The 24,274-nt window shown below is 40.9% G+C and overlaps 4 protein-coding genes across 4 annotated transcripts; 1 reads left to right on the top strand and 3 right to left on the bottom strand.

Moving 5' to 3' along the window:
- Positions 1 to 4,798: 4,798 nt before the first annotated feature.
- Positions 4,799 to 5,548, bottom strand: LOC145704441 (uncharacterized). The gene is made up of 3 exons (XM_081781899.1): positions 5,372 to 5,548; positions 5,206 to 5,333; positions 4,799 to 5,158 (listed from the first exon to the last, which is right to left on the bottom strand). Exons 1-3 carry the CDS (start codon positions 5,532 to 5,534, stop codon positions 4,805 to 4,807), a joined length of 645 nt encoding a protein of 214 aa, XP_081638025.1. The 5' UTR covers positions 5,535 to 5,548; the 3' UTR covers positions 4,799 to 4,804.
- A 4,541-nt stretch (positions 5,549 to 10,089) lies between these two features.
- Positions 10,090 to 11,735, top strand: LOC145704769 (heparan sulfate glucosamine 3-O-sulfotransferase 3B1-like). Its single transcript, XM_081782238.1, has 6 exons — positions 10,090 to 10,259; positions 10,299 to 10,670; positions 10,879 to 11,139; positions 11,183 to 11,311; positions 11,353 to 11,480; positions 11,526 to 11,735. Exons 1-6 carry the CDS (start codon positions 10,124 to 10,126, stop codon positions 11,586 to 11,588), a joined length of 1,089 nt encoding a protein of 362 aa, XP_081638364.1. The 5' UTR covers positions 10,090 to 10,123; the 3' UTR covers positions 11,589 to 11,735.
- Positions 11,736 to 21,835: 10,100 nt separating this feature from the next.
- Positions 21,836 to 23,175, bottom strand: LOC145701434 (uncharacterized). The gene is made up of 3 exons (XM_081778654.1): positions 23,000 to 23,175; positions 22,322 to 22,959; positions 21,836 to 22,279 (listed from the first exon to the last, which is right to left on the bottom strand). The coding sequence occupies exons 1-3, from the start codon at positions 23,148 to 23,150 to the stop codon at positions 21,836 to 21,838; spliced, it is 1,233 nt and encodes a 410-aa protein (XP_081634780.1). The 5' UTR covers positions 23,151 to 23,175.
- Positions 23,171 to 24,271, bottom strand: LOC145703972 (uncharacterized). Its single transcript, XM_081781387.1, has 2 exons — positions 23,520 to 24,271; positions 23,171 to 23,455 (listed from the first exon to the last, which is right to left on the bottom strand). The coding sequence occupies exons 1-2, from the start codon at positions 24,031 to 24,033 to the stop codon at positions 23,208 to 23,210; spliced, it is 762 nt and encodes a 253-aa protein (XP_081637513.1). The 5' UTR covers positions 24,034 to 24,271; the 3' UTR covers positions 23,171 to 23,207.
- Positions 24,272 to 24,274: the final 3 nt, after the last annotated feature.

Here is a 24,274-nt window from a genome sequence, read left to right as displayed (position 1 = left end):
TATTTATCGATTTAGCTAAGCGTGTATATTTTATTTAACCTTCCCTTGATAATTTGCAAAGAAGTTTCCGTTGAACTGTATGAATTAAAATGTAATTTAATCGTCGATGTTTCAGTGATATTCGTTTCCAAAGATGAGCGAGATTCAAGATAATCGGAATCAATCCAAAGAGAAAAATTTGAAGAAACACCAAAGCTGAGAAGAGTTGATCCATCAAAGAAACTCAATTCAAGTATTTTTATTTCTTCAAAAATTGGCGATTTCTTTTGAAAGACCATTTCGAGTTCAAATTTTTCTATTCCATTTAATTTCATCTCCAATGTAGAAATATGATTCAATTCTGCGAGAGAAGTAAAAAATTTATCCGGAATGATCGTTGATTGTCCGAAACTCCGTGGATATCGCGGCTGAGCGACAGCGTTCTTAGCAAAAGCAGGAAAAACATCGTCGTGAAACGCAAAAAATGGATTGCTCGTGACGAACATTTGTCTTCTTGCCGGTTGCTGGACGAACTCGATTTCGAGAAGGTCTTGCAAAAGAATTTATAATTTGATTGAAATTTTTAACCTTTGTAAGGTCAGAAAGAAGCCGTTAGATCTGATAGAGAACTGGAGGCGCTTGCCGCTTTTCAACTGCATTCAGTCTGTGCAACCATATTACAATTCGGGCGTCGGGGACTCGCAGTACCAAAGCTTTTTGGTACTGACAGTACCAATTTTTGTACTGGGAGTACCAATTTCGGCTTTTCGAGTGATATTATAACGAAATATTTCAGTCGGAACAATGGTAGGCGGGTAAATAGAAGTGTATCCTGTCCGAATCAGTAAGTTTCTTACCACAGATCCCGCGGAGCGGGCATTCCTGGCTGACTAAAATTTTGCCATTCAAAAATTGGTACTGGGAGTCCCCGGTAGCCTACCGGTACAATTCAACACAAGTCAGTGTTCACCTAACTGGACTATAGTTGGGGTCCGTATAAGGGACTTTTTTTGCTTCAAAATTTTCGAAAAAAGTCCCATAAATTTGATTTTTGTCTGTCGCTGATATTCGGCATTTTGAGCCAAAAAGTCCCTTATCTTGGTGTCCCCTATATTGGACTCCGACTTTGCAACACCAAAAATACCCTTTTACGTGTTATCTAGAGGCAACAGTTAGATAGTAGAGCAGGACCACAACAGAGTGGAGGCACTTCCGAAAAAGAACTTGACTTCGAATGAAAAATGAATTGAAACCCTTGGCTCACCACTGCTTTCATCTCTACTCCTATTGGACATCTTACGCTGGATCATCTCTACACTTCTTTCTTCAATTCTAGAGTCTCCAATCGTCAGAAGACTTCGAAGACTGAGAAGCTGTTAGGTCAGCAAGAAGCCGTTCGATCTGACAGAGATCTGGAGGCGCTCGCCGCTTTTCCACTGCGTTCAGTCTGTGCAACCATAACATAATTCAGTGTTTACTCAACACAAGTCAGTTTTAACCTAACTGAAATACAACACCTAAGCTACCATTTTCGTGTCATCTAGAGGCTACAGTTACACTAGAGAGTAGAGCAGGACCACAACAAAACGGAGGCACTTCCGACCTATCAAATTCGAAAAAAAATAAATCCTTTCCGAAATAGAACTTGACTTCGAATGAAAAATCGAAAAGGTAATTCTGAATGAAGATTTTCTCGTCGTTGACGACTCCGTTTGCGTAGTATTCGCACTCGTCGTTGTTATAGCCCGATTGACCCGTGTACCAGCCATCAAAAGCAAATAATTTCGAATAGCAGAAAGATTTTTCTTCGTATTTATCAAGCGAGCCAACCCATTCGCGACCAAGAGTCAAAAACTTTCCTTCTGCCTCCAGCAACACCGAGTAAAGCGTATTTGAGAGATCGATACTTCTTGTCACCAGAATCAGAAGTAGTCTATCCACATCGATCTTATTTCGGTTAAAAAAAGTTTAAATCAAAGTCAATCATCACAAATTTTAACTCGTTCCAGAGGAACCACGTGGACAAAATCAAGATCTCTCAGCTCAGCCGGAACTCCAAATTCGCCTTTTTCCAGCCTTTCTCCAATTCCTCGCGCTCACTTATTCTGTTTAAAGAAAGAGTCGTCGACAACCTGATATAGTTATCTCCCAGCTTGACGCTCATCAAGTGAAAAACTCCTTTGAAGCTGATCGATGACACTTTGCCGTTAATGTGATTGATGGGAATGTAACCTTGAGCCTCTTCGAATCGCCTCGCATTGTAATCGGGGGCGTAGTAGAAGCATTTGTCGTCCCGGGCAGTTGGGCGGCTTTAACTGGTCAAAAATTCTCCTCGAATTTTTACTCATGTTAAAAATAAAAACGGTCATTGTTAATAACAATTTGTTATTTTTGACCTTTTTCAGATGACGACGACTGAAAACACTTTTCTTTCTTTTTCTTCGGTTTGAATTTCAATTTGATGAGTCCCGATCGACGATCCAAAGTGAAAGACGAAGAAACCACTTTTATAAAAAAATGAAACTAGGGAATATTCTTACACATTTTTAAGTCGATTTTCAATGAATATCGGGGCATTATCATCTTCTGCCAATCTCATTAAATTTCCCACTGCATCTATCAAATAGTGCTCGCCATGGAGAAAAGTGGCGCCAATTGACTTTTCATGTCTTTTTGATGAAACTGTTAGTAACGGAAAATAGCTATGACTCATAGCCTATTACTAATAGGCTATTACCCTAAAATAAATTTTTACGTTATAAAACGAATTTATCGTGAAAAACATTCATAATTGTAAAAGCAGTCTGGGACGTTAATTCCTCGAGCATTTCCCTCTAAATCCGCTAACATAATCGGTAACGGCTTTACTAATTCTTTACGATTATTCGGAGGATCATCCCAACGCCGAGTAATCCGTTCATCAGATTTGGATGGAACAATATTTTCGCAGCTCGTAGAAATTATGAACGAATTTGACGTTGACGTCGTGGAGTTTGACATTGTCGACGAAGCCATCATTGTCGCTGACATTTCACTTTCTTTAAGAAGATCAAAAACAGGGATCATTTTCTGACGCGATTCAAATTTCTCGCACTCGTAATGAGGACAAGGACATCCCTTCGGACAATACTCCTGAAATGGACAAATCTCCCCAGCGCCTTCGGAGGCAGTTGTCAGTTGAAAACACATCGATTCGCAAGGCGAGATTGGGTTGGTCCTTGTTGATTGCAAGACAAGCGTTTCAGAGCAGAGATGGCGGCAGATCTTCTGGTCGTAAAACTGTTTCTTCCGACAGCGACGAAGATTGACTTCGTTCTCCTCTTCGGAAAAGTCAAGCGGCGCAGCGTTGGCGTTTTCGATCTGAGAAACCGGCTCCGGGAGCGTAAATTCTTCAGTTTCGAAACATTGCTTCAGCAAATGCCCGCAGATATCCATTTCGGCGATTCGAACGCATTCCTTGTAATTTCGGTTGCAAGTCGAAGTCAGAAAAGTCGTCACCGCGCGGGATTTTTCAAGAGAATGCAGATTCGCTATATAGATGATTTCAAAAAACTTTTGTGGAGCCGGAAATCGTAAAAAACTGCAAGTGCAGTTTTCTTTAGCTTGTCGAGACGAGTCGAATGATAGGTCTAACTCTTGATAACTCTAAGGATTTACCGGTTTACCAGCTGGTTACCGGAAATTACGTTGTCACCGGCCGTTTTTGTTATAGAAGTGGTAAACAGATGGTCGACTCAGGAAATTGTTCCTTATAGTCAGTTCTACTGCAGGCTAAAAGATGAGAGTCGTATCCTTACTCCGAAGAGAGTTATCACTGAAATACTATTTTTGGCGGAAATGGGACTAGAAATCAGGAACGCGCAGCGACAACGAAATTCATGCAAAATTTACTGTTTTTAGTGATAACTCTCTTCGGAGTAATGATACGACTCTCATCTTTTAGCCTGCAGTAGAACTGACTATAAGGAAAAATTTCCTGGGTCGATCATCTGTTTACCACTTCTAGAACAAAAACGGCCGGTGACAACGTAATTTCCGGTAACCAGCCGGTAAACCGGTCAATCCTTAGAGTTATCAAGAGTTAGACCTATCATTCGACTCGTCTCGACGAGCTAAAGAAAACTGCACTTGCAGTTTTTTTACGATTTCCGGCCCCACAAAAAGTTTTTTGAAATCATCAAAAGAAATAGGACCAATTTATTAATTTTATGAAAAATACCAAGAAGCATGACAGTTATCCAAAACAGGGAGCCAGAACTGAGATAGGAGCCCATTTGAAGCATGGTCGAAAATCCGTGCTTGGCAAAGCTCAGTTGCGCGGCCGCTTTCTTCTTCCATGTTTTCTCCTTTTTCAAATCTCGCTTTCGAGTGTGAATGCTTCGAGTTGTCAACACTTCTTCGGGAAATAAATAAACACTTTCCCCTGATTTTCTCAAGACACCGATGCAGTCGCAATCAAGACACTTTAAAAATAAGTCTTTTTCCTTACCAAAGCCTATTCACCTGGACTTTGGTCCGAAAAATCGGAGTCTCCGTTCTCTCATTTACTTCTTCGATAACCATACCGAGTGATCTCTGAAAGAGACAAAGCTATTCTGAGGAAAAACCGAAAGAGCGTGCGCTTATAAGAACCGTCGTCACGAGTGTTTGTCTGACAGTTGGACAGCTTGAGCTCCGTTTTCGTTCCTTTTTGAATGTCACTAGCTGTGCTCTGCTCTTTTCAGAGCCGTTTTTTGGTTGGATTCAATTAAATTCAGAAAAAAGCAAAGCTTTTTTAAAGATAACCAGATCAAAATTCTTGAAATCAATGAATAAGTTGTTTATTTCAAGCAACAAGAATGGGAATAGGATGAGATTCTTCAAGCGAATCCGAGATTTTCGAGTTTTCTTTCGAAATTTCTGGCATTTCCGGCTCATTTTCCGGGACAATCGGAAAGTCCATTTCTTCTGGGTCTCGGGGAGAGATCATTTCATTTTCCAAGTTGAAGCTGACTTTAGAGTTTTCTTTCTCAATCTGAAGAGTTTGTATTTCTTCTGTTTTTGTTGCTTTGGATTCTTCAATCGGTAATGGCTCTTCTTCTTTCTGGTCCTCCTCCTCTTCGTTGTCTTCAATTCCGTTTTCTTTCTTGAACACCTTTTCGGAGAATTCAAGGTCTTTTCCGTACATCGGCAGTTGAACCTAAAAAAGAAGAAGGATGAGGAAGATTTTGGCTTTGAAAACCTTACCCTTCTAGAGCCGACGGAGACGAAGTAGAACTTCCCATCAGGTTTTGCTGGAGTGATTTTGACAGGGGAAGGATGGTGGCGATAAACAGGAGGTTGGTCTTTTTCTTGCTGGTCTTTGTAGATCGCATCTAGAAATGAACTAAAAAAAGAATCTTCCTCTTGATACCTTGTCCAAACATAGCAACGACTTGCGCTTTGGCTGCTAGTTTAGCTCCAATCACATCTGGTTCTAGCTGTCTCTTGTTCTTTGCAAATGCTTGCTCTGATTCTAGCTCTGGCAGGGTTGAATTCAGCGGGTCTGCAGTGTTTTTTGACGAAGACGAACCCATTTTTTCTTTTTGAGTATTTTTTCTTTTGTTCGTTTGCTCACTTTTTCCGTGTTTCATAGAAACGCAAATATACAATTCAATCGACGCTTTGTTCTTTTTGCTAATTTATTTAATTGCATGAGCAATTACAGGGAAGAAACAATTACAGTCCAGGTCGGAAATTTGGCTTTGGTCCTCGAAAATTCACAAAGAAGCCTTCTTTTGCAGCAAATCGGAGGAGAAAAAGCACCCACAGCAAATAAGTCGCAAGATATGGCAAATATGCTGAATAAGAAAAGGTCAACAAAGAATAATTTTGTCAAGTAAACCTTTTTTGAAGCTCCAATCTTTTGGTTCCCGAGATTTTTCGCTCGTTTTATTCACTGCTTTATTTTTCATTTCAAAAAAATGATGTGAAAAAAATTTCGAAAAAATCGAAAATTGCCCGCCGAATTTATTTTCAACAATTATTGACTTTAGAAAAACAGCTGCTAGTTTTCATGGCTTTTTTATGATTTTTTGTCTTATTAATTATTTTGCCAAGAAAAATAATGATAATTTTAAATTTTCCTGGCATTGAACCAAGAATTTCCTCAAATCTGCCCAAAAAAGGGCTTAGTGTTATTATGCGCGTCAGTGTTTCGTTTTTGACTTGAGGGGATCAGTGCTGAGCCGGGTAGCTCAATTGGGACTGAAAGGGCCTGCGGCTGTACCGGACTCTGACCGCGCGGTGAATCCCCGTCGTATCAAAACGCTTCGTTACAATTTTTACTTTCTTCGTAACTTTCGACTTTCCCTTCTGTCACGAGATGGCGCACGCGAGTGGCGAGAAAGAGTGATAAGAGAAGAGACGAACTTCATGTTTGAGAGAAGATTAGCGGAGATGCAAGCAGCATCAGGATAGGATCAAAAATTCAGGAAATAGAAAAGCCGACAGCAGGCGTTTTTCGCCACTTCTCTCATGGGAAAATTACGATTTTGGAGGAGTAAAAAGAAGCGCGCCACGCTCTTTTCGGATTATGATAAGGCGCAACGGCTCTGAATGATCTTTCAAGGGTGTAATCAACGACTTGGCAATATATTAATATTACTTATATTTTTATTATATTTATAGAAATGAGTTAAAAATAAAGAAAAATCGACAGAATTAAGAATAAATAAAATTGAGTTTCATTTATTAATGGACTGACACCCTTAAACTGTACGGAAACTTTTCAATTTTTTAACGTCATTAATCACTTATGCCATTCACGGCCAAAATATCAAAATGAATTTGTTCAAATAAAAATACGGTTTCTCTAAAATATATCTGAAATTCTTTTTTTGGGAACATGTTGAAAATCTATTTTTGTCATTTCTGAATTTTGCTCTGCCCCGAGATAAACTTTCCGACTGACAGTGACAGCTCATTATTCTCGCAAATTATTCTTCATTTAAAATTTTTTCTTCGCTTCGTCGAAAAATTGCAGAAAAGAGAGGATGTTTGAATTAATATCTATTTTGTAACAAACAAAATTCGTTGATCCGCGGCTAAAAGATAGCGATACTTACACGAGATTCAAGCCCGGTCCACGGGGCTACACCGAGTCGCAGTTGATGAGAAGAAGATGGGCGCGAATGTTCAGGACTTTTGTCACTCCTCTGGTTGTTCTAGCGCTAGGAAAGGTTCTTTCTCACAGAAAAAAAAATTTCGACAATTTTTTCAGAATTTTTTTTTTCTAAAAAAATCTCTCTATTTCATCCAAAAACCTTCAAAAAGTCTTTGCCTTCGCCCATTATGACCGTCAAAACAGAATGCGGGAGCAGCAACCAGGGTGTCAAATCGCGGGGGATTTTGAAGGGATCGCGCGCCACAGCGCCGTTTCGATCCCACGGTGTAAGGGATCGCCTCGCAGCGAGAGGCAACGAGAAGGGAGCGCTCACATAAACAAAGGGATCGCGCCGATCCCTTCGCGCGTGGGATATCCCTTCGCGCAAGGGATCTTAAAATTCCGAAAACGAGCGACCTTGTAAAAATTCAATAACAATCAATTTTTAATGCAAAAAAAGATCAACATATAATAATCCTTACTTTTTTAACGAAAATACTAAGAAAAATTATGCCATAATTAATCCGACTTTGGGTTATTCAATTAAAAAAATAATATTATTCATGTAAAAATTCACCATGATTCTGACTTCATCACAGCTGGTTGGTACCTCGAGTCTTTTCACGTCTTTTCTGTGATTTCATCTTCAGCTGCTTGGAAATAAACCCTTCATATCTGATTTTCGCAGCGGGGTATTACTCAGATACTTTACTAATGATCGGAAATCAGTCCATCTGCAGAAGGACGCCATCTTTCCAGATGTACTGTCAATATAAAGTCCGTCAAAAATGAATTTTTTTCGTAAATATGAGTCAAAAACGGCCAATTTGATGAAGGTCCTTTGCTTTCTCCGCCATCTACTCCATTTGAGAAAAAGAAAAAAACCAAAGATGAGTTCAAGAAAATTGTAGAGATTCTAGAAGAAGATGAGAAGCTCGTTTGCACTTCAGAGATCCATCACAATTACACAGCAGATTTCAAACTAGAGAAAATCACGAAGTCAGACCAGACGCCGACGCCATATCTCATTTGCCGGAGCCCCTTCTGCACTAATGCTGAATACAAACATAAGGTAAGAAAAAATTGACCAGATTTGAGTTAAAATTAACCTTTTTCATGTAAAAATTGACCCCTTTCCATGTAAAAATTGACCTTTTTCATGTGAAATTTGACGCATTTCATGTAAAAATTGACCCTTTTTATGTAAAATTTGATCTTTTTCATGTAAAATTTGACCTTTTTCATGTAAAAATTGACCCTTTCATGTAAAAATTGATCGGTAGTGAGAAAAAATTAGCCGTTTTAATGTTAAAAAACGACCAGTCAAGTAAAATTAACTCTTTTATAGGTTTTCTTTGGCATTCGAGGCAATTTGGCGAAAGCGAGCCATGCGACTGACTACTACGTGAAACGGCACATCCAAGAACACCATCGTTCAATTACAACCGACGCCGAAGAGCTTGAGGAAATCGCCGCAGAAGTTGTTGCGAACGATGGTCTTTCAATTGGTGCTTTTGAAACCGAAACAATGAAGAAATTTTGCGCAAGGGCTCATCAGGCAATAGCGAATGGAATCAATGCGAAAAGTGTCCACCGATGTGCTTGGCGTGTCACAAAAGAAGCCTTCCTCCTCATTTTCGCTGTCCCTTTTGTCGACAGACAATGATGTAATTTCTTTCTTTTTTTAAATAATATAATCAGACAAACTTATTAAACTTAATTTGAACATGAGTTTAATTTTAATCAGAAAAAAGAGGAGAAAAAACTACACTAGATCTGAAAAATTCATAAAATTTGAGACAATAACGAAGAGTTCTGAGTTTTTGAAAAGCGGCGCGAGCTTGATCGGAGAAAATTCCACGCATGAAGCCTGGCGCTAGCCCGCGCGTTTGCTCTGCTATTTTCGCCGCGATCCCTTTCCGTTCAAAAAGCGCGCGAGCGATCCCTTCAGACTTGGGATCGAGCGTGGGCGGTGGCGCGCGATCCCTTCTCGATCCCCCGCGATTTGACACCCTGGCAGCAACTGCGCGACTACTACTACGCAGCTTACGACTACGACGCGCAATACCTAGCCTACCAAGCGCAGCAGCAGCCAATGTCGCTCTACGGCGAGATTCTGCAGCCAGAACTGACCGTGGACGGAGCTCACATGGTAACAAAATCAGACCCCTATCGGAGATACTTTCAACAATTTCTTCAGAGCTTTGTTCCAAGCGCCGAAGCACAGGCCTTCAATCAAGGTAAGAAGCGAATAAACGGTTCGACTTCGAAGTGTTTATTTGATTTGTTGACAAATAATTTTCATCCTAAAATTTCGAAGATGAAATTTGAGGCTTTTGATTCGCTAGCTTATTTCCTCCATCATAAATCTATTCAGGATATCCTCAACCTGCTCCAGTTGCCCAAGAAGTTCCCGCCCAACCCGTTGCCCCCGCCGCTCCTGCTGCCCCAGCAGTTCCAGCCGCCCCCGCAGCCCCCGTTGCTCCAGCCCAGCCCGTCGCCCCTGCTGAACCGATCGCTGCTGCAGCTCCTGTTGCCCCCGCCGCACCAGTCCCCGTCGCTGGCGCTGCCCAACCCGTTGCCCCAGCGGCCCCAGCTGCTCAAGTTGCCGCCGTTGACACCCCAGTTGCCGCCGCTGCTCCTGCTGCGCCTGTCCAGCCCGTTGTTGAGCAAGCACCTGCAGCTCCACCTACACCACCAGCGCCGACGGAGCCGCCAAAAGCGATGTTCGCCGGAGGAGAATTGAAACAGCACGAAATGATGCTGCAAGATGAAGCACAAGTTGAGGTGAAGCAGAAGAAGGTTCTGCCGCCAGTGAAGGCTAAGCTTACAGGAATGGCTTTAGAAGATTATTAGGAAGATTCAATCGTTTATTGAATGATTAATAGATTATGAATATTGGTAATCTCGAAAATATATTTTGATGAAACTTAAAATTTTTTGATCTATATTTACCCTTATGATTTTTGAAGCCAAAATCAAGAAAACAAAGAATACGTCGGAGACGTTGTCTGGCCGACAATGGACGAATTAACCGTCCCGCAAGAAGTAAAGGCCAAATACGCTGATTGGTACAAAGTCGGAATGAACAGACAACGACAGAAAAATCACGGCGATGAAGAACCTACAGTTAGATATCCAGATCTCATCATCACAGGTAATGAAACATCAAAAAACAGGTCTTTAAAAAACTCAGGGGCAAAAAAATGCGGAACCACTGCTTTGAAAATCTTCATGAACTACCACACTTGGTTCCAGGACACCCCCGGCGAGCGTCATTTCTTCAACCGACCAACCAACTGGGCGAAAGGCTACCAATGGTACCACGATGAAATGCCGCTGACGTTCAAGGACGAAGTTTGCTATGAAAAGACCCCTGATTACTTTGACCGGCCGTTTATTCCGGAGAGAATTTCAAAACTGGAAAATGCAAAGGACATCAAATTTGTTCATGTCTTGTGCGATCCGGTCAGAAGAGCATTTTCGCATTTTCTGCACATGTTCACGGTCCAGCAAGTCGGTCAAGGAGGCGTTGGAGGACCTCAACCTGGTTTTGAGTTTCTTCAAGGTACGTTTTTTTGGGATGGTGTCTGGAAGCGACAAAAAAATTTCGACAAAATTTGAGTGGGCGGCTTCTCGGCTGCTGATTGGCCGGTTTGCTGTATCAAGGCTTTTGATTGGTTGAAAATTTCCACGCAAAATTTGTCGAAATTTTTTACGGTTCCAGACCCCGTTTTTCTATCTCTTAGCGACCAGATCTGAGATTGAAATTCTAGAAAACTTCGCTGACATCACAAAAGAAGAAGCCTTCGAAAAAACCGTCGAGATGGCGTTTGGCAATCTCCTCGGAAAAGACAAGGACATCGACGAAATGACCGACGACGAAATCCGAGCTGCAGTTGCTGATTATTTCACCCGCTGGGATTTGAAGCCCGGAACGAAGGGTCGAGTCTTTCCGCTGCGAATTCCTGATGCTGTTCTTACTGGATCCCTCTACTCGACGCATATCAATACTTGGCTGCATTACTTTACACAAGGTTTGAATCAAAGTCCTCTTTATCTTCATGCGGAAAATTCAAGATCAAATGCTGTATTTGGATGCGACGGAGTTGATTGAAAACCCTGGAATGTCGCTCAGAAGAGTTGCTGATTTCGCCGGGGTGCCGCAATTGATTACCGAAGAAAACTTCTATTTTGACGATGAAAAAGGTACTTTTTTCCTTTACGAAATCTTTCATAGTCAATTTCAGGGTATTTCTGTATGAAGCCGCCAGTAGAAAGTGCCCGAGAAAGCTTCTGCCTTGGGTCGAGTAAGGGAAGATCGAAGGATAAATCGCTTCCGACGGAGCTCAAGAGAAGAATCAGAAAGTTTTTCAATGTAAGACTTTTTTCCTTTATCATCTTTTTCAACCCCCTTTTTCAGCCTTTTGTGAAAGATCTGGAGACAAAGTTCACGGGCGACAACTACGATCATTGGGACTGGTAGTTGAAAATACTATTTATTGATGCTCTTTTATGCAATTTCAACGTATCTACACCTGCCCTGAACAGAATCAATCGAACGCCAAATTAATATGTACTTATTTAAATTTTGACCATTACTCTTGTCTGTATTTATTCTATCTTTCTTCACTATGTTTGTATTTTGAACATATTTAATAAATATATAATATAATTATATCACAGAAATGCTTTGACCAAAGAAAAGATAAAATGCCTCTATTTTATTCTCTGAAATATTGAAAAGGAAATATTGAAAGTTTGGTTTTTATTGAGGTTGAACTTGAAAAGGTCGCTGGCGAGGAAGTGTTTGTCGGTGTTGTTTAGTGAATCTTTGATGGATGAAAGAAAAAAGAATTAATTTCTTGAGTATTCGTCGGATTCGATCTCGCAGTCTCTCAAATCGAGATCCTGATGGCAACGAATTCTCCGAGGCGGGCGGATTTTCTGGTGCTGGTGGTACTTCCGGGGCTGGCTCTGCAGGTGGTGCTGGTGGCGCTGGTGGTGCTTCTGGTGCCGGTTCTTCTTCTGGTGCTGGTGGTGCTGGTGGTGTTTTTGGTGCTGGTGAGTTTTCTGCCGCTGGTGCTTTTGAAATACCGGTATTCTCATGAATCCAGTCGGCAAAAGCTCCTACTTCGGCGTAAACTCCAAAAGTGCCGTCTCCCCATGAGTAAACCCCTGCTAGATACCACTCGCAGCTGTTTGCCCTCTGACACATCAAAGGCCCGCCAGAATCCTCTTGAAAAACGTCCATCCCACCGTCTTCGAATCTCGCGCAAATTTGAACAGGCTCGTTCAAGTAATTAGCTCCTCCATAATAATGGGCTTGACAAGTTTCATCACTGACGATTGAAACTCTTGCTTCCCTAAGCATTTCAGTATTAATTATTAATCCACCTGTATGAACATGTCCATATCTGAGTAGGAAGCAGTTTCTTCCTGATTCTGGATTTTCTTCTTGTGGAAGGCAAATTGGGGTTACTTCAAAGCTGTTTTCTCGGAAATTGACTTCCGTCACTGCCAAAATCGCTATATCATGATCGCGCCAGGACGTGGCAACAGCGCCATCTGGAATAATGATGGAATCGACTCGATACCCTTGAACTAGTTTTTCATACGCAGAATTGGCACCGTGAGTGTAATCAATGCCGGCTCCGACAATTAAAAAATGTTTCCTTTTTATGTAATCATTGACACAATGATAAGCAGTAATGATCTTGTTCTGCGACACAAATGCTCCTCTACAGTAAATATTTGGTCGGTCGACAAAAGTGATATGTGCAATCCAAGGCCATTCTCTCGCGAATGTTTCTGTGCCACCGTTAATTCTCGGGTTTATTCCACATGTGTTTGTCGATGGAGTGCAGCAAGTCTCTTCTTGGTAATAAGTTTGAACACAAGCGGTCGTTTGCGCTTTTGAAGCTGAAAAAAGGAAGAAAAAAAGCAAAAGCTTATTCTTTTCTCTCATTTGCTGCATTTGACAAAAATGATGCGAAGGACTGGTCTGCTGTGCATTCCCTGCAATAATGAATTGCCCAAGGCGGCCAACAAATATTAGAAGTACAAGTTTTCGAAGTGGTCTACTCGTTTTAAGCCGAAGTCTAACAAGTATCTGACCATAAGACGAAGTTTGCGATCTCGACCGTAAAAATTTTAACTCATTGCCAGGCTTATGATGTTAATGAATAAGTTAGCGTAAGTTCGCTTTCTCATAAACAGAGTACTGATGATGATTTGAAATAAAATCGAAAACGTTCTACAATCAAACCTGTGATTGTTAATGAATAATTGCAGCATTTTGCTTATGGTCTGCCATTGCGAGAATGTCGCACAAGTCCGCCGATAAATATAAGAAAAAAAAGTTTTCAAAGAGGTCTATTTAAAGACAGACGGTGTTTATTTTATGTAACAGAGGGAGAGTCAGTCTCATTTTGAGGCTTTAGCATTGGCAGGGAATGTTAGTAAGGTTGATTTGATGCTCGCCCCAGACATCGTTGTCTAGACATGTCATTTTTGTAACACTTTCGGTAAAAGGCGAAACTGGCCGGGCAGGTTGTCCAATATGATCGCCGAATTCGAAACAAAGAAGAGCCGAAACTGTTTTGGTTCAAAATTATTATAACAAAATTATTATACAAGTCTCCATAACAAAATTCAAGACTGAACCATTCCTTGGGTGCCTTTTGGCTTCAAAGCCCAGCCTTTGTAGTACGGAAGCCATGAGACTTCCAAATCTCCGTTTCTAGTCTGTTCATAAAGATTATCTTCAACCTTTTTCAAAATGATGGTTTTTCCCGGAATGCTCATTTTAAATTTCTCCTCGCAGACTGTACAAGCAGTTGTCGGCACTTCCGTTGTCGGTGTTGTTGATGATGTCGCTGTTGTTGTTGTCGAAGTTGTTGTTGTTGTTTCCACGAAATTTCTATCAATCTCCATTGTAGATATGTCGACTCGTTCCCAGGTGTTTGCACTGTCGCCGACGCACTCTAAGTAATCGACGCGACCGAGGAAACCTTCGCCGTTCACCTTTGAATTGAAGCAGATCATCGAGAAGATATCTCTAGCTTTGAGAGGGAGAATGATCCAGGCCATGTAATTGACATCGAAGTAGATCTGAAAGTAGATTAAGTAACTCATATTCAATTATGTTTTACCTTCATTTGAGCGTCTTCGTCGACGTAGACATATTCTTCCTCGGTTTCGACAAATCGGAATCGTTTTCTTTCACGGGCAGAACTAGAAGGAATATTCAAAATGAATTGCATTGGCCCAGGAGTTGTCGTCGTGGTAGTTGTTGTTCTTGTTGTTGTTCTTGTTGTTGTTGTGGCGGTCGTTGTCGTTGTTGTTGTCGAAGTTGTTGTTGTCGTTGCTCTTGTTGAAGTAGAGGTTGAGGTTGTTGTTGATGTTGATGAAGGAGAGGCTGTTGAAACGGCTGCTCCTGTCGTAGCAGAAGGAGCTGCCGTCTTTGTTGTTGAAGTAACGGTTGTAGTTGAAGCTCTCGTCGGTGTTGTCGTACAACTTCGGCATTCATTGTTTGTGAAATTGAAGTCCTTCCAGGGCCTTCCCCAAGCAGGATTCTTGCAGCTGATGTTGCCTTCCATATTCTTTAGCGGCTCTTCTTTCAAGATTTGACTGTAGCAAAGGAATTTACTGACTTCATGAGGTTGCTCAGCGACAATCCAGGACTTGTACTTGTTATCGTAGTAAAGGAAAATGTTTTTATCATTCTCAAAATATTCATCTGAGCCCTCGAAAATCTCTGTCATTGTCACTCTTCCATCTAGAAAAAATTTTGTGATCTCTTGAAAATAAAGTGCACCTACATTTTGGAATGTCGAAGCTGAAAGATGGTTCGCATTCAGGATTACATTCTTCACCAGCAGCTTCAGTTGTAACAATGGCAGAACCAGACGAAATGACTTCAAGGCCAATATCTTGTCGTATCCATTGAATTGAATTCTCTCGAAAGTTTTTACAAACCATACTTGTTATATTGTCGACGAAGTTCTCTTTGAAAATGTTTACAATTGGCTGAAACTATATAAAGGCCCCTGATTTCAAACACGTTCCTTTAACGGTCGTTATCGCATAACAAAACACATTGGTGATGTCTTTTCCGACTGGGACAATAAACCATGCATCCCAAGTATCAGTGTAATAGAGCACAACATTCTTTGCTTCATCAACAAATCTATTTGGGTCATCTTCGGTTTGGGCAAGCGTCAATTCTCCATAGATTCCATAGGAGTTCATTTTGAATGTAAGGCGACCAGTTTCTGATGGTTCTGAATTTTGTTTAAATTTCTAGAGTAGAAATTCTAGTAATGAAAGTTTTTGAAAGTGATAAGTTCAATTTAATAAACCTTGAGCAGGTGTCGTTGTCGACGGACTTGTCGTTTTTGGAGCTGTCGTTGTCGGCGAGGTTGTTGTGGGTGTTGTCGAGGTTGATGTGGTCGGGGATGTAGTTGTTGGAGTGGTCGTTGTCGTCGTCGTTGTCGTTGTTCTTGTCGTAGTTTTTGTTGTAGATGTTGTTGTAGAAGGAGTTGTTGTACTTGATCTCGTTGTTGGAGAACTAGGAGCTGCTGCTGTTCCATCAGTAGTATCAAGTGCTTGTGTAGTCACTGGATCGGCAACGTCAGTAACTGCTGGTTCTTCCGTTGGAGCATCAGTAGTAATTGGAACGATAACACTGATTGAAACTTGTTGATTATTCAACCAGCTTCCACCTGAATTCACGCAAAACCAGTCACTTCCACCAAGGGTAGTAGGGGGTTATCCTTCGAGCTTGCCTCGAATTCACAACATGCCTTCTGGAGCAGCTATAATTCGAGCCACCCGAATGCAATAGTGGTATTCCAGGCTGCTATAATTCGAGTCGCCCGAATGCAAGAAAGGGCTTTTAAGCAGCTAAAATTCGAGCTTCGAAAATGAAACTGATCATGTAATTGCCTTAAATTATTTATACTTGATGTTTTGCATACATAATCATCAATATTACATATGTGCAGTTTATTTCTTAAATTAAGAAAAATAATCTCAGGCTGAGTTGGTCGGAACTCAAATCAACCCGACCTGGTCGGGTTTTGCTCGGTGGTCGGTGCCGACCCTAGACCACGGGGCTTCGCCCCTTAGGTCCTAAAATGCCGGAGTCTAGTCTAAGTAACCCTAGCCTATCCCCCTTGTGTGAATTTGTTCTGTCATTTTGCCCAGTGTCCCCTAACCCTAACCTTAATTTACATAGAGTACTTGATGATAAATATACTGAGGAAACTGGCGGAAATCTGTCAGATTTGCCCGACTAAAACGAGCAGGAATCATCCGTATCGAGCAAAAAATTTGATAAGGCATACAGTATGCCGCATACTCATGACAGCTTGATATTGCGCTTCTAGAAATGAGGCTCGAATTTTAGCTGCTTAAAAGCCCATTATTACATTCGGGTGACTCGAATTATAGCTGCTCCAGAAGGCATGTTGTGAATTCGAGGCTAGCTCGAAGGATAACCCCTCACTACGCCACCAAGGTCTTCAATACACGCATCCTTTTCGCCAGTTTTGTAACACATCGACATCAGAACATTGTAATTTCGGCCGAGGATCCAATATCCATCGGCAAAGAGGACGTCGACATATAATGTAACGCTGTCATCATTTTTGAAATGAGTTCTCTTAGTAGAAGCTGTTTTGCTTTCGTCGAGGTGCAGATTGAAAATCTCGCCAAGATGGTTTGTGATGACAGCTCCAAAAGAGTTTGATTGGCATTCTTCCTCTTCTTCAAGCTGTTTTTCGGGAAGAGCATCAATTTCGGCTTTTGAGTTATAATTAATTACTTATAAACAAAAAGTTTAAAAAACTGCACTTTAATCAGCTTTATCTGACTTTTTGATAACTCAATCTTGGGTTCCACATTCAAGCTTATCATTCGTTTCTACTGCGGTAAGACCGGTAAAGGACCATTGAGCTTCAGTGTCAAACTTGCAGACTCGATCATTTGGCATTCGAAACGCTGCAATAAATTCAGTTCCAGGTCCAGAAGACGGCTTATCACCAGGCCTCAAAATCCAAAAATTGGTAAACTGGAACATCGTTTGTTTTGGAAGTGTTGGGTCTTTGAGGACATAAGAATCAGAAACAGCGTCGTATTGATAAAGTTTTCCATCGAATTTGAGCGCTTCGCAGCCTTTTTCGCCGTAGTTGATATTGCAGGTTTTCCCCTCTGCGGGGTTTTTCGGAATTCCTGTATTTTGATGGACCCAGTCGGCAAAGCCATTGACCTCTGCGTAGACACCATAGCTGACCCCGCATCTCCAGCCGTAAGAGACGACTCCGGCCAGGTACCATTCGCAGCTATTTTCTCGTTGACACATCAGGGGTCCTCCAGAATCTCCTTGGCAAGCATCTTGGTAGCCATTTCCGTACCCAGCGCAGATATGCACATCTTCGTTGAAATTCTCGTTCATATTCGTGAATGAATCGTATTGGTTCTTGCAAGTTTGGTCATTGATTATTGGCACTTTTGCCTCCATCAACTGCATTGTGGCGGCTCCGCCCGTTGAAGCAGCACCATAGCCGACTACATAGCAGTTTCTCCCGGCAGCGGGGGCTTCTTCTTGAGGAAGACAAATTGGCGTGACTTGGAAACTGTTTGAACGAACTCCGGTAGTAGGAGAATGGCGTTACCAAAATTGGTAACCGTTACCAAAAATTGGTAACCGTTACTAAAATTGGTAACCGTTACCAAAAATTGGTAACCGTTACTAAAATTGGTAACCGTTACCAAAATTGGTAACGCCATTCTCCGGAAAATTCTATATTGCAAAAATGGTAAAAATAAGTAAAAGTGTCTCTAGAACTCGGGCTTTGTTGTTTTTTATCATTTTAATTATGCCAGATCGCAGAAATGGCAAAAGTCCCGAATTCGTTACACACTAACCCTTATTAAAGAAAAACGGATGACCCTCGATTCGCCGGGATTTTCCCCTCATCCTCGGTTCGCCGGTACTTTTCGGTCCTAATTTTTATAAAATAAAAAAGAAATAAAAAGAATTTTTTTTTGAACTTATCAAATCCAAGTGTCCCTTACCTCGGGGCTCCGCCCCTTCGGGCCTAAGATGCCGGGGTCTAGTCTAGGGTTACTTAAGGTTACCTTCAGTAACCCTAACTAACCCTAGCCTATCCCCCTCGGGTGAGTTTGTTCTGTCATTTTGCCCAGTGCCCCCTAATCCTAACATTTATTTATAAAAAGTATTTAATGAACGATTACAGGCTCGTCCTAGACTCATTTTCTCGAATTCTTTTCACCATCACACACTTTTTGGCCCAAATCCCGGCGAACCGAGGATATCCCGGCGAACCGAGGGTATCCGGACAATTTAAAAGGTCCTTTATCAAAGAAATCCCGAAATTAAAGGTTGAATGCGCTCCGCGCCTGATTTTGAGAGAAGCTTACATTTGGTAACCGGTACCAATTTTTGGTAACCGTTACTAATTTTGGTAACGCCATTCTCTGGTTTTTCGCTTAAAAGAAAACGAAAAAATATTGGTAACGGTTACCAATTTTGGTAACGGTTACCAAAATTTTGGTAACGGTTACGAAAAATTTTTTTGGTAACGCCATTCTCCCCCCTCCCGAACTCCGACTTTTCTAACAGTAAGGATTGCGATATCAGACTGTTCATATCTTGGCTTATTAGCTCCAGAAGGAACCTTGACATTCGTAACTTCATATGCTTGAGGAACGAGACCAGCAGTTGAGGTTGCACTTGATGAATATCCCTCGTCAACACCAGCCATAACAGTGAGATCGTTATACCGACTGAGATGATCGTAGACGCAGTGAAACGCGGTAATGACTGTATTGTCTGAAACAAAGGCACCTCCACAGCCACTGACTTCCCCGCTGCGGAGTCGAATGTAAATATGAGCCACCCAAGGCCAATTTTTTGCTTCTGTTATGACTCCATTCACGATTCGACCCTGCATTTCCTGCGGCTTTCTTCCACAAGTATTCGTTGATGGCTTGCAGCATGTGCTTTCTTTGTAATAGGTGGAGGTACAAGCATTGTTTCCAATCGTTGTCGTCAATCCGATGGAACAAGTGTAGCTTCCAGGTACATTTGTACAGCGGGAAAAACCGCCGTTGCATAATGTTTTGCCCTCTTATTTATGGTTTTGTTTTGAGTTTTATTTCGATTAAAAATGAGAACAGTAACTAAGGAAAGGTGTCTGGAACAGACAAAAAAATTTCGACTAATTTGCGTAGAAATTTTCAACCAATCAGATTGGATTCGGAGAACCGGCCAATCAGAAGCCGAGTAGCCGCCAACGCAAAATTTGTCGAATTTTTTTTGTCGGTTTCAGACACCACCCCGTCATTAATCATTCATAAAACTCGAGTTTGCGAAAACTGATGACGTTACTGAAAACTCTTGTTATAAAATATTTTGGCTAACAACAATTATCAACCATTTTTCACCAAAGATAAACGCTCCGTTATTGAAATAAATTCATGATCCAGAAAAATACTGAACCAGTTCCTTTTCGTGCATTTCGGCACTCGTCAATATCGATGCAACTTTTATTATCCGCAAATAAATAGTATCCAGCATCGCACTTGCATCGAGCTTGCCCAGAAGATGATTTTTCACAAGAATGTTGGCATTGGAGGGTAGCTAGCTCATATCGGTTGCAGGTTTCGTTTTCTGGGACTTCAAGGATATACTTTTTAGCGCTCAAAAAGAAATTTTTTTTGACTTTATCGAAAAAAAATTTTTTGGAAAATAGTTTGAGGATGATTTTGAGCTTTCCTGTTGATAATTATACCTTGAATCAGAGCAAAGACCACATGTTTTCGCACATTTCAAAGAGCCCATTTTACAGGACTTTTTATCACAGAATTCACTCAAAGTCGTAGAGTCGATACATCTGTGTGGGATGACTAAGTTCGTGGGGACTAGGTTCGTGGGACTAGGTTCGTGAGTTTTTGATTTAATATGTATATTTTTATTTATAATGATTAAGTGTTATTTATATGTATATATTTATTTATATATATTTATATATATGTATTGTAATTATATGATCATTTAATATAATATTGTTATCTAAATATAGGTTCGGGGGTTTTTGATTGGTTAGAATTATTATTCTATAAGGAAAAAATATGTGCGACTAGGTTCGTGGGACTAGGTTCGTGGGTTTTGAATTTTTTTTTATAAGGAAAAGGAGGGTGCAGCAGGTGGAAAATCTGACAAGTATTTGACCATAAGACGCAGTTTGCGATCTCGACCGTAGAAATTCGAACTCGTATTAGGTTTATGATGTTAATGAATGATCTGCAAATTCCAGCATTAAGGGGGAGGTCGACGAGAATCGGGATTTCCGTGACCAAAAATGCGGAGAAACCCGACTAGATAGGAAAATTCTGACTTTTCAGACTGAAAGAAAAGGGTTTGAAAAATTAACCGGCGAAAAGCAGAAAAAAATTTTTTTCGAAAAATTTTTCAAAAATTAGGGTTGAAGTGGGGGTGTCTCGTGACCAAAAAATCTCGAAAACCGAGTTTTTTTTTCTTCATCAAAGATAATTTATAAATAGTTTAGACCCTTAAAAATTTACCGGCGATCAAAAAATTAAGGGTTTCTTTCATAAAATTTTTCGTCAAAATCGACATTTTTATCCATTTTTTCATGGAAATTTCTACAAAAATCACAAAGACTCGGATTTTTTTAAAAATAATTAGTCAGAAATTATTTTAAAACAATGCCTAGTGCATAATAATCAGTTTCAGATAGTTTTTGGACGAAATCACCAACCAATTATTCTCAAGAAATTTCATGTTCGAGACTTAAAATCGAAAATTTTCCATTAAAAAGTTAACAAATTGAGAAAAAGCTAGGGACCAAAAATACTCCTTTTTTATCAAGGAATCCAAAAATATAATCAAAATTTTGAAAATACGAAAAAAAATTTCTCGACGACCTCCCCCTTAAGCTTATGGTCTGCCATTGCGAGAATGTCGCCCAAGTCCGCTGATAAATAAGTTTCCAAAGAGGTCTTTAATGATAGGCGGTTTTTATTTTATGTAACAGAGGGAGAGTCAGTCTCATTTTGAGGCTTTAGCATTGGCAGGGAATGTTAGTAAGGTTGATTTGATGCTCGCCCCAGACATCGTTGTCTAGACATGTCATTTTTATAACACTTTCGGTAAAAGGAGAAACTGGCCGGGCAGGTTGTCCAACAAAATCGGCAAATTCGGAACAAAGGAGGGCAGAAACTGTTTTGGTTCATCAATCAAAGAGAGCACTGATTCACTGTACTTGTATTTACGTACAGCTGAAAATTGTAACATTGTCCTCATTTTATTGTACAGTGTTATATCACTGTACTTGTAAAAACGAGACACACTTTTATAAAGATTTGATTTTGAACTAAAATAACTAAATTTCATATCAAAATAATATGTTTATATATATTATCTTCTTCTATTATAAATATAAATGCGCGCAGCGCGCGCAATCCCTGCCTTGTTTTCAAGAAAAAAGAATCTGTTCAGAAATACAAGTTCGGTGATACAATTCTCGTTGTTACAATAGCTCGAAAAAGTACGTTCGTACAAACAGTACATTGGAATAACGTACTGTACGTAAATACAAGTACAGTGAATCTAGGTACTCCAATCAAATTATGTTTTGGTTCATTAATCAAATTAAATATCAAAACAAATCGAACAAACTACTAAGTTAGAACCATTCCTTGGGCGCCTTTTGGCTTCAAAACCCAGGCTTTGAAGTACGGAAGCCATGAAATTTCCAGATCTTTGTCTCCAGTCTGTTCATAAAGATTGTCTTCAATCTTTTTTAAAATGATGGTTTTTCCCGGAATGCTCATTCTAAATTTCTCTTCGCAGACTGTACAAGCAGTTGTCGGCACTTCTGTTGTCGGAGTTGTTGATGTCGTCGTTGTGGATGTTGTTGTTTCCACGAAATTTGCATCAATCTCTATGGGGGAAATTTCGACTCGTTCCCAGGTGTTGCCATTGTCGCCAACGCACTGTAAGTAATTGACGCGACCGAGGAACCCTTCGCCATTGACATTTGAATTGTAGCAGACCATCGAATAGATGTTCCTAGCTTTGAGGGGGAGAATGACCCAAGCCATGTAATTGACGTCGAAGTAGATCTGAAAGAAGAATTGTGAAACTTATATTCAATCTTGTTTTACCTTCATTTGAGCGTCCTCATCGACGTAAACATATTCCTCCTCGGTTTCGATAAATCGGAATCGTTTGTGTCCACGGACGGAACTGGCAGGGATATTCAAGATGAATTCGACTGGGCCGGGAGTTGTAGTCGTGGTCGTAGTGGTTGTCGTTGTTGTTGTGGTGGTGGTAGTAGTGGTAGTGGTTGTTGTCGTTGTCGTTGTTGTTGTAGAAGTTGTTGTCGTCGTTGCTGTTGTTGAAGTCGTTGTTGAGGTTGTAGTTGAAGTTGATGTTGGAGAGCTTGTTGAAACGGCTGATCCTGTCGTAGCAGAAGGAGCTGCCGTCGTTGTAGTTGTAGTCGCGGTTGTAGTTGAAGTTCTCGTCGTTGTCGTTGTACAACTCGGGCATTCATTGTTTGTGAAATTGAAGTCTTCCCAGGGACTTCCCCAAGCAGGATTCTTGCAGCTGATGTTGCCTTCCATATTTTGAAGCGGTTCTTCTTTCAAGATCTGACTGTAGCAGAGGAATTTGCTTACTTCATTAGGCTGCTCAGCGACAATCCAGGACTTGTACTTATTATCGTAGTAGAGGAAAATGTTTTTATCGTTGTCAAAATATTCATTTGAGCCTTCGAAAATCTCCGTCATTGTTACTCTCCCATCTAGAAATAAATTCATAAGTGGTAAAAATAAATGGCTTACATTTGGGAATATCGAAGCTGAAAGATGGTTCGCATTCAGGATCACATTCTTCAACAGCAGCTTCAGTTGTAACAATGGCAGAACCAGACGAGATGACTTCCAGGCCAATATCCTGTCTGACCCAATTATTTTGAAGAGTTTTGCAAGTCATGCTTGTTATATTGTCGACGAAATTTTCTTTATTAATGTTTTCAAATGGCTCAAACCTCTAGATAAAGACTCCCATTTTCAAACATGTTCCTTTAACACTCGTTGATGCATAACAAAACAGATTATAGACGTCTTTTCCGACTGGAACAAGTGCCCATGCTTTGTAAGTATCCGTGTAGTACAGCACAACATTCTTTGCTTCATCAACAAACCTATTTGGGTCGTCCTCAGTTTGAGTGAGCGTCAATTCTCCATAGATTCCATAGGAATTCATTGTAAATGTTAGACGACCAGTTTCTGACGTTTCTGAATTTTGTTTAGATATCTAGGGATGAAAGTTTATGAAAGGGGTAAATTTAATTTACGGAACCTTGAGCAGGTGTCGTTGTTGACGGACTTGTCGTTGTTGGAGTTGTCGTCGTCGGCGAGGTTGTTGTTGGCGTGGTCGTCGTTGGCGTGGTCGAAGTTGTAGTTGTCGGAGTGGTCGTTGTCCGAGTAGTTGTCGTTGTCGTTTTCGTCGAAGTGGTTGTTGTGGTGGTGGTCGTCGTCGTCGTCGTTGTCGTCGTTGTTGTCGTAGTTGTTGTCGTAGTTGTTGATGTAGTTGTTGTTGTAGTAGGAGTCGTTGTACTTGCCCTTGTTGTTGGAGAACTAGGAGCTGCTGTTGTTCCATCAGTCGTCACAAGTGCTTGTGTTGTCACTGGATCGGCAACATCAGTTACCACTGGTTCCTCTGTTGGAGCATCAGTAGTGATTGGGACGATAACACTGATAGAAACTTGTTGATTATTCACCCAGCTTCCACCTGCGTTCAAACACGACCAGCCACTTCCACCAAGGTCTTCAATACACGCATCTTTTTCTCCAGTTTTGTAACACATCGACATCTGAATATTATAATTCCGGCCGAGTACCCAATATCCGCCGCCGGAATACACGCCGTAATAAAGAGTAACGCCAGTATCACTTTTGAAATGCGTTTTCTCAGTAGAAGCTGTTTTGTCTTCGTCCAGGTAAAGGTTGAAAATTTCGCCGAGATTGTTCGTGATGACGGCGCCATAAGAGTTTGATTCGCACTCGTCCTCTTCTTCGAGCTGGGTTTCGGATAGAGCATCGATTTCGGCTTTT

Source organism: Oikopleura dioica, chromosome PAR, assembly GCF_907165135.1.
Source record: "Oikopleura dioica chromosome PAR, OKI2018_I68_1.0, whole genome shotgun sequence".
Taxonomy (NCBI): domain Eukaryota; kingdom Metazoa; phylum Chordata; class Appendicularia; order Copelata; family Oikopleuridae; genus Oikopleura; species Oikopleura dioica.
This window is presented reverse-complemented; position numbering and strand designations above follow the sequence as displayed.